Source organism: Giraffa tippelskirchi, chromosome 3 (genome assembly GCF_054371585.1).
Source record: "Giraffa tippelskirchi isolate mGirTip1 chromosome 3, T2T-mGirTip1v1.2.pri, whole genome shotgun sequence".
Classification (NCBI taxonomy): domain Eukaryota; kingdom Metazoa; phylum Chordata; class Mammalia; order Artiodactyla; family Giraffidae; genus Giraffa; species Giraffa tippelskirchi.
Genome location: NC_137277.1, coordinates 69,369,538 through 69,387,461, shown reverse-complemented (window position 1 = coordinate 69,387,461; position 17,924 = coordinate 69,369,538). Strand labels below are relative to the sequence as shown.

The following is a 17,924-nucleotide window of genomic DNA, read 5'->3' as shown; positions in this document are numbered from 1 at the left end:
TTCACTGCAGGAATTGCCATCTATTCCACTGCAGCCTGTATTTCTTAACTAAGAATGTAAATATGATCTGTTTATTGAAGTTGGCGACGGAGTTTGACTCACTAGTATAAAAACCGAAGTTGCTGAGCAGATTAAAAATACCAGTAATGATATTAAGGTATTTAGATGAATTAGACATATTCTTGAAATAAATTCTAGATTAATTTTGGTAAACCAGTGTTTATGGATTCACAGTTGCTAAAAAGAATCTTTGAGATGGTGATAATCCAACCAATTTTACAGGTGAGAAAATAGAACCCAGAATAATTAACTCTGAGTTGCCTGAGTGGCCACAACTGTTCTAGTACTTTACTAGTTTTACTTCAAATGTTGATATTACCATAAACAAAAAAAGAGTTTAAGTACTGAGAGGAGAAATCATACATTTTACTACAAAACCGAATAAAAGGTGACTCAAGATACCAGTTACTTCTCTTCATGGACATGAATAATTAAGAGTAACCTGTTAATTTATTCTCCATCTTTTGGTTGATATCACGTTTAACATTTTTAACCATCAAAATCTTCATTGTTTCTTGTAATACTAACAACACAGTACTGAGCTCTCTCCACTCCTGCCTTGAAATTGTTTTCTCTGCTTGCTTATATTTTTAATCACACTTTTTACTCCTCCTTAAGCCACTGTAAATTAATGTAAAATTCCTTTTTCTAGTTTTAAAAGTTCTGTTTCAGTGGTTATCAACTTTGAGCCACATTAGGAGAGCCACAGCCATATCCTATATCAAAGTTCCCCTAACAATCTCAGGTCCATTTCTTTAAGCCCATACTTTTTCATCTCTGTAATGACATCGCTGAACTTGACCCTGAAGTACACAGTTATTTCTAACACACTGTAATTTTTCCCCTATTTGTCATGAATATTTATTAGCAGGACATGGGATTTTCAGTTAGTTTTCAGTTAATATGGCAAGTATTACTATTGACCATATTTAACTGCTTCTGAAGAGGTCCATTTTTTCCATAAAATCTTTTAAACTAATCAGTAGGGGAGTGAGGAGTAGATTTCTTCCACCATACTGAAACTGGACTCAGAATCACTTTAACTCCCCCATCTCTCCTTTTGTTATATATTTGTCTCTTTGTTTATTCAGTGACATTACTGAGTGTCACACTCAGTCCTGAACACAGAATACAGAAAAAAGACATTCCTTGCCTTCCGCTTGAGAAATATTATTGCAGTGTAATATAATTGTTATGGGGTTATGTAGCATGTACTCTTGCCTGGAAAATCCCATGGACGGAGGAGCCTGGTAGGCTGCAGTCCATGGGGTCGCTAAGAGTCAGACACAACTGAGCGGCTTCACTTTCACTTTTCACTTTGATGCATTGGAGAAGGAAATGGCAACCCACTCCAGTGTTCTTGCCTGGAGATTCCCAGGGACGGGGGAGCCTGGTGGGCTGCCGTCTGTGGGGTCACACAGAGTCGGACACGACTGAAGCGACTTAGCAGCAGCAGCAGCGTGTACTACCCAGGTGGTTCAGTGGTAAAGAATCCACCTGCCAGTGCAGGAGACTTAAGAGATGGGTGTTCGATCCCTGGGTCAGGAAGATTCTCTGGAGTAGGAAATGACATCCCACTCCAATATTCTTGCCTGGAGAATCTCATGGACAGAGGAGTCTGGTGGGCTACAGTCCCAAGGGTCCTGTAGGTCACAGGGGGTCACAAGGAGTCAGACATGACTGAGAACACACACAGCATATAGATGGAAACAGAGGGGCACCTACTCCCTTGGAGAAAACTGTGGAAGAAACTAGCAGGCAGTTAAGGAATTATCCAAGAGGAGAATAAGAAATGTATTTCAAGCAGGAGGAATACTATGTGCCAATGCATTGCTTAGCAAGAAATCCTACATTTCTGGTTCTTGAGAAATGGAGATTGGATAAGAATGATAGGCTGTACCTTCATCCTAAAGGATCTCCTAGGCCTCTAAGGATTTGGTAGATTTTATCCCAAGGATGTGGGAAGCTAATAAAGTTTTTAAGCAGGGAAGCACACATTAAGATTCAGAGAATACTTTACCCAGTTAAAAGCAGGTAGAGAAAGCAGGCTGCTTGAGAATTCAGACAGTGCAGTTGATCGAGACAAATGAGATATAGGCTCTGCAGTAACAAATAGAGAAAGTTTGCTTGACAGTTATTGAGGCCTTCATTGCCTTGTGAGGATCTTCAGTTTATATTCTCTGGGATGAGGCCATAATAGAGAGAGGTCTCTCACATTTGGCTATTTTCTGGTGATAATAGATTACTGGAAGAATGGAGAGTCACTTGTCTTTCTTGTCTACACAATAAGTCAGTATGATTTGAGCTAATCTTTTTGTATTCCTTATTCAAAGTGATCTCTGTTCATTTCCAAGGCAAACCATTCAATATCACAGTAATCTAAGTCTGTGTCCAGAACAGTAATGCTGAAGAAGCTGAAGTTGAATGGTTCTATGAAAACCTACAAGACCTTCAGGAACGAACACCCAAAAAAAGATGTCCTTTTCATTATAGGGGACTGGAATGCAAAAGTAGCAAGTCAAGAAACACCAGGAGTAACAGGCAGATTTGTCCTTGGAATACAGAATGAAGCAGGGCAAAGGCTAATAGAGTTTTGCCAAGAGAATGCACTGGTCATAGCAAACACCCTCTTCCAACAAGAGAAGACTGTACACATGGACATCCCCAGGTGGTCAATACTGAAATCAGATTGGTTATATTCTTTGCAGCCAAAAATGGTGAAACTCTATACAGTCAGCAAAAACAAGCCTGGGAGCTGACTGTGGCTCAGATCATGAACTCCTTATTGCCAAATTCAGACTTAAATTGAAGAAAGTAGGCAAAACCACTAGACCATTCAGGTATGACCTAGATCAAATCCCTTATGATTACACAGTGGGAGTGAGAAATAGATTCAAGGGACTAGATCTGATAGACAAAGTGCCTGATGAACTATGGACAGAGGTGCATGACATTGTACAGGAGACAGAGATAAAGACCATCGCCAAGAAAAAGAAATGCAAAAAAGCAAAATGGCTGTCTGAGGAGGCCTTACAAATAACTGTGAAGAAAAGTAAAAAAGGAAAGACATACCCATTTGAATGCAGAGTTCCAAAGAATAGCAAGGAGAGGTATGAAAGCCTTCTTGAGTGATCAGTGCAAAGAAATAGAGGAAGACAATAGCATGGAAAAGACTAGAGATCTCTTCAAGAAAATTAGAGATACCAAGGGAACTTTTCATGCAAAGATGGGCTCAATAAAGGACAGAAATGGTATGGACCTAACAGAAGCAGAAGATGTTAGGAAGAGGTGGCAAGAATACACAGAAGAACTATACAAAAAGATCTTCATGACTCAGATAATCATGATGGTGTGATCACTCACCTAGAGCCAGACGTCCCGGAATGCAAAGTCAAGTGGGCCTTAGGACGCATCACTACAAACAAAGCTAGTGGAGGTGATGGAATTTCAGTTGAGCTGTTTCAAATCCTAAAGGATGATGCTGTGAACGTGCTGCACTCAATATGTCAGCAAATTTGGAAAACTCAACGGTGGCCACAGGACTGGAAAGGGTCAGTTTTCATTCCAATCCCAAAGAAAGGCAATGCCAAAGAATGCTCAAACTACCGCACAATTGCACTCATCTCACAGGCTAGTAAAGTAATGCTCAAAATTCTCCAAGCCAGGCTTCAACAGTACATGAACCGTGAACTCCCAGATGTTCAAGCTGGATTTAGAAAAGGCAGAGGAACCAGAGATCAAATTGCCAACATTCTCTGGATCATCGAGAAAGCAAGAGAGTTCCAGAAAAACATCTGTTTCTGCTTTATTGACTATGCCAAAGCCTTTGACTGTGTGGATCACAACAAACTGTGGAAAATTCTTCAGGAGATGGGAATACCAGACCACTTGACCTGTCTCTTGAGAAATCTGTATGCAGGTCAGGAAGCAAGTTAGAATTGAGCATGGAACAACAGACTGGTTCCAATTAGGAAAAGGAGTACGTCAAGGCTGTATATTGTCACCCTGCTTATTTAATTTATATGCAGAGTACATCATGAGAAATGCTGGTTTGGAAGAAGCACAAGCTGGAATCAAGATTGCGGGGAGAAATATCAATAACTTCAGATATGCAGGTGACACCACCCTATGGCAGAAAGTGAAGAAGAACTAAAGAGCCTCTTGATGAAGGTGAAAGTGGAGAGTGAAAAAGGTGGCTTAAAGCTCAACATTCAGAAAACTAAGATCATGGCATCCGGTCCCATCACTTCATGGCAAATAGATGGGGAAACAGTGGCTGACTTTATTTTTCTGGGCTCCAAAATCACTGCAGATGGTGACTGCAGCCATGAAATTAAAAGACACTTACTCCTTGGAAGGAAAGTTATGACCAACCGCGACAGCATATTAAAACTTTGTCATATTACTTTGTCAACAAAGGTCCGTCTAGTCAAGGCCATGGTTTTTCTAGTAGTCATGTGTGGATGTGAGAGCTGGACTATAAAGAATCCTGAGCGCCGAAGAATTGGTGCTTTTGAACTGTGGTGTTGGAGAAGACTCTTGAGAGTCCCTTGGACTGCAAGGAGATCTAACCAGTCCATCCTAAGGAAGATCAGTCCTGGGTGTTCATTGGAAGGACTGATGTTGAAGCTGAAACTCCAATACTTTGGCCACCTGATGTGAAGAACCAACTCATTGGAGAAGATCCTCATTCTGAAAAAGATTGAAGGAAGGCAGGAAGAAAAAGGGGATGACAGAGGATGAGATGGTTGGATGGCATGGCCGACTCAATGGACATGAGTTTGTGTAGACTCTTGGAGTTGGTGATGGACAGGGAGGCCTGGCTTGCTGTGGTCCCTCAGGTCACAGAGGTGGATATGACTGAGCAACTGAACTGAACTATTCAAAGTGTTGAGTATCTTTTTTAAAAACTGGTAAATCTGGTGCTTAAATTTTAATCTAGGCTTGTATCTGATGCCATTTGGAAACAACCTAAATTGTTAGGTATTCTTAAGATAGTTTTATCTATAAAGGACTTAAATATAATTTTCTAGATAATATGTGCATTCAGATACTTATCAGATAAAGTAATGACTGGTAAATTTCAAATTATCTTGAACTTATTTGAATGTTGAACTTACTGGATTTTTATGAAGTTTCTCATAGGCATTTTAATTGTTTTGCAGTTTAGATCATAGAAATAAATAATGAATTAAGAAGAAACAGGCAAGGAATGGACTTGAATGGACTGAACGTATTTTTGGAAGGAAATGGTATGTTTTCAAAAGTTAATTGTATATCCTTTAAAAGGGCATTTTTTTTATCTGTGACAAGGCAATGATGTTAACCTGCCTAAAAACATATTTTAAATATTTTGCTAATAATAATAGTGAAAAATTTTCCCATGTGTGTTTACAGCTTAATAACTAAATGTATATAACATATTTACTACCTGTTTCAAATTTTTTTGCACTATTTTTGGTCTTTTGTTCTTAGCTTCCCTAGTCATATAAAAAAACTCATAAATCAAACTTTTCCCTCCATACATAGTGATTATCCTTGATGTCCCAGATAAAAACAAGATTAAAGCACAAACCTCCATACTTTTCAAAGGTTGTATAGGAGCAATCAAGTTTTAACTACTTTTCCCATTTAAAACTCAAATGAAATATACCATCCTTCTCTGCCCCCAGACTTGAAGAAGAATACTTCATTTTTTCTAGGTTTCTTCAATTGACAAGTTTGAGGCTACTCTGTGTATTCCAGTAGGTCAGTTGTCGATACCTGTGGATTGTACATCTGCACATTCAACTGACCATGCATCAAAAATATTCAAGAGCAAAACTTGAATTTACCATATACCAACAATTTACCATACACCAGCTTCCCTGGTGGTTCAGATGGTAAAAAATCTGCCTGCAGTGCAGGAGATGTAGGGGACATACATTCAGTTCCTGGATTGGGAAGATCCCCTGGAGAAGGGAATGGCTACCTACTCCAGTATTCTTGCCTGGGGAATTCCATGGACAGAGGAACCTGGTGGGCTTTAGTCTGTGGGGTCGCAAAGAGTCAGACATTACTGAGCAACTATTTACATAGAATTTACATTATATTTACAACTATGTACAAAGTATTTACATGGTAGTATATTTTGTAAGTAATCTAGAGATGAGTTAAAATATACAGAAAGGTCTGTATAGGTTATATGCAAATACCATGCCATTTTATATGAAGGACTTGAGCATCTTCTTAGATTTTGGGATCTGTGGGGAATCCTGGAACCAATCCTTCATGGATACCAAGTGATGGCTATATATGAGTATGACCTAAGTCAGCACTTCTCAAATTTTAACATGCATATGAATATCCTAGGCATCTTGTTAAAATACATGTCTGATTTAATAGGTCTGGAATAGGGTCTAATATTCTGCATTCTGACAAGTTCCTAGGTGCTGCTGGTTCAGGAACTATATTTGAGTTAACAAGAGTGCACATAATTTTTGGCCAAATGCTAGATTCTTGAAATAGAGTGCACATAAATTGTTAATCTGAATACGCTGAAAGTCAGTCAGAATTATCAATGTGTTTATGGCTCTCTACTTTTGTTAGGAAGTCAAATTTAGGTTTTCTTTTGTGACATCATTCCTTATAAAGAAGTAGGATATATATACAAGTTGACCTTTGGTATCCGTGGAGGTTGGGATCTGAGGGGAATACCAGAATCCATGAATGCTCAAGTCCCATAGTGGGTCCTCTGTTTTCACAGATGTGGAACCTGCTAATATTAACATCTGGCTGTATGCTTGTGAAAAAATGTCACGAATAAGTGTATCTGCATAATTAAAACTTGTGTTGTCCAAGGGTCAACTGTATTCTCAAAATATTGCTGAGGTGGGTGGGTGTTAGTCACTCAGTTGTGTCCAACTCTTTGTGAACCCATGGACTGTAACCAGGCTCCCCAGTCCATGGAATTTTCTAAGGAAGAATACTGGAGTGGGTTGCCATTCACTTCTCTAGGGGATCTTCCTGACCTATGGATTGAACCCGAGTCTCCTGTATTGCAGGTAGATTCTTTACTGTCTGAGCCACCAAGGAAGCACTACTGAGGTAGCTGACTCCAAAATAACCACCATCAGCTTTCCCTTCTTATACACACAATCATCTCCCCATTAAGAGGTGGAATCTACTCTTCCATTCCCTTGAATCTGGGCTAGTTTTTTATTCCTTTTACCATTAATTAGATTATAACAGCAGTGAGGCTATATGCCTCCCAAAGTGAAGTCAGATGCCTTGCCGCTTTCCTCGTGGCTCTCTTGAAACTTCTGGGAAAGTCAGTCACCTCATAAAAAGTCAGCCTACCTTGAGTCTGCCATTATGTGAAAAAGTACAAACTTGCCAGATGAAGAGGCCATGTTGAAAATGAGATCCTTGACTAATTGATTCCCAGTTGTTCAGTCATCCTAGCTCAGGTGCCAGATGTTGAGTGGAGACTCCTTTTGTTGATTATGATATCAGCTTCCATCTGATTATTTGAGGTACCCAAGGGAGGACTGCCCAGCTGAGCTCATCAGCTCCGCAAGCCACGAAAGATAAACTGTTAAACCACTAAGTTTTGAGGTGGTGCAAGTGGTCAAGAATCCACCTGCCAATGCAGGAGATGAGACACAAGAGACGCAGGTTTAATCCCAGGGTTGGGAAGATCCCCTGGAGGAGGAAATGGCAACCTACTCCACTATTCTTACTTGGAGAATTCCATGGACAGAGAACCCTGGTAGGCTACAGTCCATGGGGTTTCAAAAGAGTTGGACACAACTAAACATCCACACATAATGCATGCAGAGATAGATAAACAGAGCATTTACCTTATGCCAGCTTGAGGAGTTTTATAACTGAAATGTCATGTTGATCTTACAGAAAATGAGAGGTTGCAAATGCATCTGAAATTTTCATGTAAATGATACTGTAGTCTAGTTTTTTTTATTATAAACTTACTCATGTAATATCTAGATCTTATTTTCATTAAAATGTTCTAGTATTAAATAACATATTTGAGTCATATTTTATAATCATGCCTTCGAGATTGGGGGTAATATTAATTTGAAAATCTGATTTTCAGCTCTTCCACATAATCACTAGAATTTTCCATTCTCACCAGTAAATGCTGTCACCTATCCATGGGATCAAATTATGAGTGAGAAATAGATTAATATTCTTTATTGAATATTAACTTTTATTTTTGATTCATGCCATGATTTGTCTAGATATTGCTCTTTACATTAGTTTATTAAAGGGGCTTTATTGTTTCATAAAGAATGATTTTATAGACATTTAAAAACAGGAGGAGAAGGGGACGACAGAGGATGAGATAGTTGGATGGCATCACCGACTCAATGGACATGGGTTTGGGTGAACTCTGAGAGTTGGTGATGGACAGGGAGGCCTGGCATGCTGCAGTTCATGGGGTCGCAAAGAGTTGGACACGACTGAGCGACTGAACTGAAAATCTTATTTACTCAGTCAGTTTTTTTCAAACAGCTATCAGAAATATCCCTGGGGTGTTCAGTACACAAAGGGATTCAAAGTTAAATAAAACATAATCTCCATCTTAGGAAGATTCAGTTCGGTTCAGTTGCTCAGTCATGTCCAGCTGTTTGCAACCCCATGGAATGCAGCATGCCAGGCCTCCCTGTCCATCGCCAACTCCTGGGGTTTACTCAAACTCATGTCCGTTGAGTCAGGGATGCCATCCAACCATCTTATCCTCTGTTGTCCCCTTCTCCGCCTGCCTTCAATCTTTCCCAGCATCAGGGTCTTTTCCAATGAGCCAGTTCTTCACATCAGGTGGCCAAAGTATTCGAGTTTCAGCCTCAACATCATTCCTTCCAATGAATATTCAGGACTGATCTCCCTTAGGATGGACTGGTTGGATCTCCTTGTAGTCCAAGAGACTCTCAAGAGTCTTCTCCAACACCACAGCTCAAAAGCATCAATTCTTTAGCCTCAGCTTTCTTTATAGTCCAATTCTCACATCCAGGAACATTGTAGTATAGTAAAAGAAAATAGTCCACAAATAACTGTTAGAATTAATGCCAAGTGAAAAGAGTGAAAATACAGAGGAGGTTCAGAATACAGAAAAATCACAACAGCAAGGGTAATCAGCTTCATGAAGAAAATTGCAGTTGAGCTGGGATGTGAGAATGGGGAAGTGTTTGCATTTTTTTTCTTGTTTCCTATGTTAAATGAAATATTTTCACAATCACTGGTTATATTACAAATCTTTTTAGATTTATTTAAGCTTAAAAAAAGTTCACACATATCTTCAGACCCAGCTCCTTGCATCTAACAACCACCATTGACTCTATTTATCCCTAGGCTTGTTTTCTACATATAAGATTCTACATATAAGAAACATCATACATTATTTGGCCTTCGCTGTCTGATTTGTTTCATTTAACATAATGTTTTCCACATCTGTCCATGTTGTCTTGAATAGTAAGATTTCATTCTTCTATATGGTTGAGTATTTATATATACCACATCTTTATCCATTCATCCATCAGTGGGTACCTAGATTGTTTCTGTATCTGGGCTATTGTAAATGCTGCAGTAAGCATAAAATTGGGATACATATATCTTTTCAAATTACTGTTTTTTAATTTTCTTCCTGTAAATACCCAGATGTAGAATTGCTGAATCATATTGTAATTATAATTTTAATTTTTTGAGAGGGCTTCATACAGTTTTCTATAGCAGTTACATCAGTTAACATTCTCATCAACAGTGCACAAGGGTTCCTTTTTCTCCACATTCTCACCACCACTGGCTATTTCTTGAATTTTTGGTAACAGACATTTTAACAGGAGTGAGGTAACTTCTCATTTTGATTTGCATTTACATAATGATTAACGGGGCTTCCCAGGTGGTGCTCGTGGTAAAGAACCCTCCTGCTAATGCAGGAGACTTAAGAGACACGAGTTCAATCCGTGGCTTAGGAAGATCCCTGAGAGGAGGACATGGCAACCCACTCCTGTATTCTTGCCTGGAGAATCTCATGGACAGAGGAGTCTGGCAGGCTATATAGTCCATGGGATTGCAAAGAGTTGGACATGGCTGAAGCGACTTAGCACACAGGCACAACGATTAATAGCATAGACATCTTTTCGTGATGGCCGTCACGTACTGGTGGCCATCTCCCTGTCTTCCTTGGAAAACATCCATTCAGATCTTTTGCCCATTTTTAAAATCAATGTTTTCCATTTGTGTTAGCTATTGAGTTGTACGAGTTTTCATATATTTTGGCTATTACCTTCTTATCAGGTATATGATTTGCAGTAATTTTCTCTCATTCAGTAGGATGCCTTTTAAATTTTGTTGTTAGTTTTCTTTGCTGTGCAGAAGCTTTTTAGTTTGATGTAGTCCCACCTGTTTATATTTGCTGTTGTTGCTTTTATATTTGGTATCAGATTCAAAAAATTATTGCTAAGGCCTATGTCAAGGAGCTTATTGCCTATGTTTTCTTCTAGGAATTGTATGGTTTCAGATCTTTTTTTAAATTTTTTAATTGAAGGATAATTGTTTTATAGGATTTTGTGGTTTTCTGTCATACATCAACAAGAATCAACCATAGGTACACCCATGTCCTCCCTCCCCACCCACCCTTCAGCTTGTCACAGAGCCCCTGTTTGGGTTTCCTGAGTCAGACAGCAAATTCCCATTGGCTATCTCTTTTACATGTGGTATTGTAAATTTCTATGTTACTCTCTCCATACATCTCCCCTTCCCCCTCCTCTCCTCCCACCGTGTCCATAGGTCTGTTCTCTATGTCTGTTTCTCCACTGCTGCCTGAAAATAAATTCATCAGTGCCATCTCTTCAGATTCCATATATATATGTCAGTATATGATATTTACATTTCTCTTTCTGACTTAATTCACTCTGTATAATAGGCTCTAGTTTTGTCCACCTCATTAGAACAGATTCAAATGCACTCCTTTTTATGGCTGAGTAGTATTCCACTGTATATATGTACCAGAGCTTCTTTATCCATTCATCTGTCGATGGACATCTAGGTTGCTTCCCTGTTCTAGCTGTCGTAAATAGTGCAGCAGTAACATTGGGGTACATGTATCTTTCTCAGTTTTGATTTCCTCAGGGTATATGTCTAGGAGTGGGATTGCTGGGTCATATGGTAACTTTATTCCTAGCTTTTTAAGGAGTCTCCATATCATCTTCCATAGTGGCTTTATCAGTTTACATTCCCACCAGCAGTGAAAGAATGTTCCCTTCTCTCCACACCCTTTCCAGCATTTATTGTTTGTAGACTTTTTGATGATGGCCATTCTGACTGGTGTGAGGTGGTATCTCATTGTAGTTTTGATTTGCATTTCTTTAATAATGAGTAATGCTAAACATATTTTCACGTGCTTGTTAGCTATCTGTATGTCTTCTTTGGAGAAATATCTCTTCAGGTACTTTCCCCACTTTTTGATTGGGTTGTTTGCTTTTCTGGTATTGAGTTGTGTGAGCTGCTTGTATATTTTGGAAATTAATTATTTATTAGTTGTTTCCTTTGCTATTATTTTCTCCCATTCTGAGAGTTGTCTTTTCACCTTGTTTGTAGTTTCCTTTGCTGTTGCAAAAGCTTTGAAGTTTAATTAGGTCTCACTTGTTTATTTTTGTTTTTTTTTCTATTACTCTAGGAGGTGAATCATAGAAAATCTTGCTTTGATTTATGTCATCAAGTGTTCTGCCTATGTTCTCCTCTAAGAGTTTAATAATTTCTGGTCTTACATTTAGGTCTTGAATCCATTTTGAGTTTATCTTTGTGTGTGGCGTTAGGTAGTGATCTAATTTCATTCTTTTGCATGTAGCTGTCCACTTTTCCCTGCACCACTTATTGAAGAGACTGTCTTTGCCCCATTGTGTATTCTTGCCTCCTTTGTCAAAAATAAGGTACCCATAGGTGCGTGGGCTTGTCTCTGGGTTCTCTATCTTGTTCCTTTTGTCTATATTTCTGTTTTTGTGCCAGTACCATATTGTCTTGATGACTGTAGCTTTGTAGTATAGTCTGAAGTCAGGAAGGTTGATTCCTCCAGCTCCATTCTTCTTTCTCAAGATTGCTTTGGCTATTCAGAGTCTTTTGTGTTTCCGTATGAATTGTGAAATTTTTTGTTCTAGTTCTGTGAAAAATGCCATTGGTAATTTGATAGGGATCACATTGAATCTGTAGATTGCATTTGGCAGTATAGTCATTTTCACAATACTGATTCTCCCTACCCAGGAACATGGAATATCTCTCCAACTGTTTATGTCATCTTTGATTTCTTTCATTAGTGTCATAATTTTCTGTGTACAGTTCTTTTGTCTCCCTAGGTAAGTTTATTTCTAGATATTTATTCTTTTTGTTGCAGTGGTGAATAAGATTGATTCCTTAATTTCTCTTTCTGATTTTTCATTGTTAGTATATAGAAATGCAAGTGATTTCAGTGTATTGATTTTATATCCTGAAACTTGCTAAATTCACTGATTAGCTCTAGTAATTTTCATTTCTAATTTTGTTGATTTGATTTTTCTCCCTTTTTTTCTTGATGAGTCTGGCTAGTGGTTTGTCAATTTTATTTATCTTCTCAAAGAACCAGTTTTTACTTTTATTAATTTTTGTTATTGTTTCCTTCACTTCTTTTTCAGTTATTTCTGCTCTGATCTTTATAATCTCCTTCCTTCTGCTGACTTTGGGGTTTTTTGTTCTTTTTCCAGCTGCTTTAGATATAGAGTTAGGCTGTCTATTTGATGCTTTTCTTGTTTCTTGAAGTATGATTGTACTGCTATAAACCTCCCTCTTTGAATTGCTTTTGCTAAATCCCATAGGTTTTGGGTCATCATGTTGTCATTGTCATTTGTTTCTATGAATCTTTTTATTTCCTTTAGTATTTCTTCAGTAATCTCTTTGTTATTTAGTAATGTATCACTTAATCTCCATGAGTTTGTGTTTTTTGCTGTTTTATCCCTGTAGTTGATATATATTCTCAAAGTGTTGTGATCAAAGAAGATACTTGATACAATTTCAGTTTTCTTAAATTTACTGATGCTTGATTTGTGGCCCAAGATGTGGTCTATCCTGGAGAATGTTCCATGCGCTTCTGCATTTGGATGGAAAGTCCTGAAGATATCAATTAGGTCCATTTGGTCTAATGTTTCATTTAAGGTTTGTGTTTCCTTATTGATTCTTTGTTTTGATGATCTGTCTACTGGTGTAAGTGGGGTATTAAAAGTCCCCTACTATTATTGTGTTGCTATCGATTTCTCCTCGTATGCCTGTTAGTGTTTGCCTTATGTATTGAGGTGCTCCTATGTTGGGTGCAAAGACATTTACAATTGTTATGTCTTCTTCTTGGATTGATGCCTTGATCATTATGTAGTGTCCTTCTTTGTCTCTTGTAATATTCTTTATTTTAAAGTCTATTTTAAATCCTTATTTTGAAATAAGGATTGCCACTTCAGCCTTCTTTTGGTTTTGATTTGCAGGGAGTATCTTTTTCCATCCTTTTACTTTCAGTTGTATGTGTCTCTAGGTCTGAAGTAGGTCTCCTGTAGGCAACATATATATGGGTCTTGTTTTTGTATCCATTCAGTCAGTCTGTATCTTTTGGTTGGTGCATTTAATTTGTTTACATTTAAGGTAATTATTGATACATATGTTCCTGTTGGCATTTTCTTGATTGTTTTGGGTTTGCTTTTGTAGGTCTTTCCTTTCTCCTGTGTTTACTGTCTATGTAAGTCCCTTTAATATTTGTTGCAAAGCTGGTTTGGTGGTGCTGAATTCTCTTAACTTCTGCTTTTCTGTAAAGCTTTTGATTTCTCCATCAATTTTGAATGAGATCTTTGCTGGATATAGTAATATTGGTTGTAGGTTTTTCTCTTTCAGTACTTTAAATATGTACTGCCATTCACTTCTAGTCTGCAGTTTCTGCTGAAAGATCTGCTGTTAATCATATGGGTTTTCCCTTGTATGTTACTTGTTGCTTTTCCCTTGCTACTTTTAATATTCTTTTTTGTGCTTAATCTCTGTTAGCTTGATTAATATGAGTCTCAGTGTGTTTCTCCTTGGGTTTAACCTCTAAGGGACTCTGCACTTCTTGGATTTGATTGACTATTTTCTTTCCCATGTTGGAAATTTTTCAATTATAATTTCTTCTTCAAAAATTTTCTCAGTGCCTTTTTTTTCTTCTTTCACTGGGACCCCTATAACTCGAATGCTGATGCATTTAATATTGTCCCAGAGATCTCTGAGGCTATCCTCAATTCTTTTCATTCCTTTCCCCTTATTCTGCCCTTCAGCAGTTTTTTCCACCATTCTATCCTCCAGCTCACTTATCCGTTCCTCTCCTCAGTTATTCTGCTATTAGTCCTTTTAGAGTATTTTTAATTTCAATAATTGTTTTAATCATCTCTGTTTGCTTATTCTTTATTTCTTATATGTTCTTGGTGATTGTATTAACACTGTCAGATGCTTCTTGCATTTTCTCCATTCTATTTTCAAGTCTTTGGAGCATCTTTACTATCATTATTCTGAATTCTCTTTCAGGGAGATTACTTATTTCCTCTTCATTTATTTGGTCTTGTGAGTTTCTACCTTGGTCTTTCATTTGTGTTGTATTTCTCTGCCTTTTCATTTTTTTTTTCCTAACTTGTTCTACTTGAGGTCTCCTTTTCCCAGGCTTTACGGTTGTTTTACTTCTTCTTTTTGGTTTTTGCCCTTGGAGGGAAAGGTTGGTTGGGTGGTTTGTGTTGATTTCTTATTAGGGGTGACTTGTGCCTGTGTTGTAGATCAAGCAGGTAATTACAGAAATACTGGGACATATACACACACGCTTCCTCCACACATGCAGTTATAACCAAAGTGTTCTAAAGAAAAGACTACAGGAGATGGACTTGGTGAGCAAGGGAAACCAGAAGTGATATAAACCAATTAAAAGCAGAGTTAGCTAATGCTCAATCTGAAATCTGACCGTGAGCAGAGGCTCAACTGGGGAATATAGCATAGAGAGCTCAACAATTTAACTTACGTGGTGAAAGAAGAAAGAGTGAAAGAAAAAAGGGAGAATAAAAAAAAGAGGGGAAAAAAGGAGAAGAGAGGAAAAACAGAAAAGGAGCAGGTGGAAAAGAGGATCAAAAAAGAGAGAGAGAAAAGGAAAAATAGAAAAGTAAAGATGAACGAAGATCTGTCTAGTCAAAGATATGGTTTTTCCAGTAGTCGTGTATGGACGTGAGAGTTGGGAGTATAAAGAAGGCTGAGCGCCAAAGAATTGATGCTTTTGAACTGTGGTGTTGGAGAAGACTCTTGAGAGTCTCTTGGACTGCGAGGAGATCCAGCCAGTCCATCCTAAAGGAAATGAGTCCTGAATATTCATTGGAAGAACTAATGCTGAAGCTGAATCTCTGATACTTTGGCCACCTAATGAGGAGAACTGACTCATTGCAAAAGACCCTGATGCTGGGAAAGATTGAAGGCAGGAGGAGAAGGGGACGACAGAGGATGAGATGGCACCAATTGGCATCACCAATTCAATGGACATGAGTTTGAGTAAGCTCCGGGAGTTGGTGATGGACAGGGAAGCCTGGCGTGCTGCAGTCCGTGGGGTCAAAAAGAGTTGGACATGACTGAGAGACTGAACTGAACTGAACTGAAAGATTAATAGACATATGTGGAGGAAATTTATGTATATTCAGGAATAGCTACAGCCAGTAAAGAACTATAGGAAAAGCAGTTGAATATATCAAGAACTCATCAAGAAAAAAGAAAAAATCTTACAATGAATTATTTTCTTTTTTTTTTTTTGACAAGAAACACAAAGAGCAAAACTCCTCAGCACCAAAAGGCTAATGTGGGGGTAGAAATATGCAGAGGGAATAAACCGTGTGATTTATAAGAAAAAAGGAAAAAAGATTTAAGTGATTTTTTTTTTTAACAAGGAAAACAAAGAGCGAAAGTCCACAGTACTGCAAAAGGCTAATGTGAAGGTGGAAATATGTTGGGGAATAAACAGGGTGATTTATAAAAAGAAAGAATCTTAAAATGAACTTTTTTATTTTTATAACAAGAAATACAAAGAGGAAAACTCCACAGCACTGCTAAAGGCTAATGTGAAGGTGGAGATATGTTGTGTGAATAAACAGTGTGATTTATAAGAGAAAAAAATTGAAAAAAAAATTTAAAAGACTCTCAAGGTCATAGTTCTTGGTTGTGTAATCTACCCCTGTGGATGGGGTTGCATTATGTCCTATGATGTTTTCCTGGTTGGGGAACTTGTGCCTGTGTTTTGGTTGATGGAGCTGGTTCTCATCTCTCCAAAGGACAGTGTAGTGTCCAGTAGTAGGTTTTGGAGTGTCTTTAGGTTCGGTATGCCTTTGGGCAGTTTTCTGGCTTTGGCAGTGTTAGGCGCGTCTGTTTCTGCAGCCACTTCAAAGTGACCCTCTCAGCATATCTGCAGTGCTGCCAGCCCCCTACTTGTCCCTGGGATTATTGCCGGTGCTTCTGTTCCCCTGTCCCACCCTCCACTTCTGGTGGAACTTGCTAGGTAGGGGCTTGTGTGGATCTTTTCTTGTGCCTTCTGTGTCACAGAGACTTGTGTGGGCTTCCTTTAGCCCCCTGAGCTTGCCCTTTGAGTCACAGGGCTTGTGTGCACTTGTCTCAGTTCCTGAGGCCCGCCCTCTGTGTCACAGGGCTTGTGTGCACTTGTTTTGGCTCTCCAGGGGCTTGTGTGCAATTGTATCAGCTTCCTGGGTGCGCACTCGGCCTCCCAGGGCTTGTGTGGACTTGTTTCGGCTCCCCGGGCTGGCTTCTGCATTGTGGGACTAGTGTGGACTTGTTCCAGCTCCCCGCACCTCCCTCTGCATGGCCACTGGGTTTATATGCACGTGTTTTGGCTTACCACCTACCCTCTGAGGGTTATATGTTCTCTGGGCTGTGCCACGAGGTTTGTGTGCATTGCCCAAGTTTGTATGCCTCCCCTCTATCAACACCCTGGCCCTGCCCTTTGCACCCTGGGGGTTTTGTGCAACAGCTGTGTTTGTATGCCATGCCACACTCAGCCCGGTTTCAGAACTTATGTTCAAATTTTTAATCCATTTCGAGTTAATTTTTGTGTATGGTTTAAGTTAGTTATCCACTATCATGCTTACATTGGACTGTCCAATTTTTCCAATACCATTTATTCAACAGATTGTTCTTTCCCCACTGTATATTTTTGGCTTCTTCATCATGAATTAGGTTTATTTCCAGGACTATTCTGTTTCATTGATCTATGTATCTGTTTTCACACCAGCACCATACAGTTTTAATCACTAGTGTTTGTAATATAGTTTGAAATCAGGTAGCATAATGCCTTCAGCTGTTTTTTTTTTTCTTTCTGAAGGTTGCCCACTCTCACCACTACTATTCAACATAGTTTTGGAAGTTTTGGCCACAGCAATCAGAGCAGAAAAAGAAATCCAGATTGTAAAATAAGAAGTAAAACTCTCACTGTTTGCAGAAGACATGATCCTCTACATAGAAAACCCTAAAGACTCCACCAGAAAATTACTAGAGCTAATCAATGAATATAGTAAAGTTGAAGGATATAAAATTAACACACAGAAATCCCTTGCATTCCTATATACTAACAATGATAAAACAGAAAGAGAAATTAAGAAAACAATTCCATTCACCATCTCAACGAAAATAAAATACTTAGGAATATATCTAACTAAGAAAACAAAAAACCTATATATATAAAACTATATAACACTGAAAGAAATCAAAAAGGACACAAATAGATGGAGAAATATACCATGTTCATGGATTGGAAGAATCAATATAGTGAAAATGAGTATACTACCTAAAGCAAT

General features: G+C 38.5%; 1 protein-coding gene across 5 annotated transcripts in view; it reads left to right on the top strand.

The window, feature by feature from the left end:
- The window catches only part of PMS1 (PMS1 homolog 1, mismatch repair system component), a 243,643-nt gene that overhangs the window by 135,174 nt on the left and 90,545 nt on the right, over positions 1-17,924 (top strand). For 3 of the 5 annotated variants that reach the window (XM_081579345.1, XM_081579353.1, XM_081579346.1), the window contains exon 14: positions 5,226-5,312. In XM_081579345.1, coding sequence (XP_081435471.1) covers positions 5,226-5,247 — 22 coding nt within the window. In that variant the 3' untranslated portion in view covers positions 5,248-5,312. Of the gene's footprint in view, positions 1-5,225; positions 5,334-17,452; positions 17,663-17,924 lie in introns of those variants that run through there. The other 2 variants (XM_081579344.1, XM_081579352.1) reach the window with 2 other exon arrangements.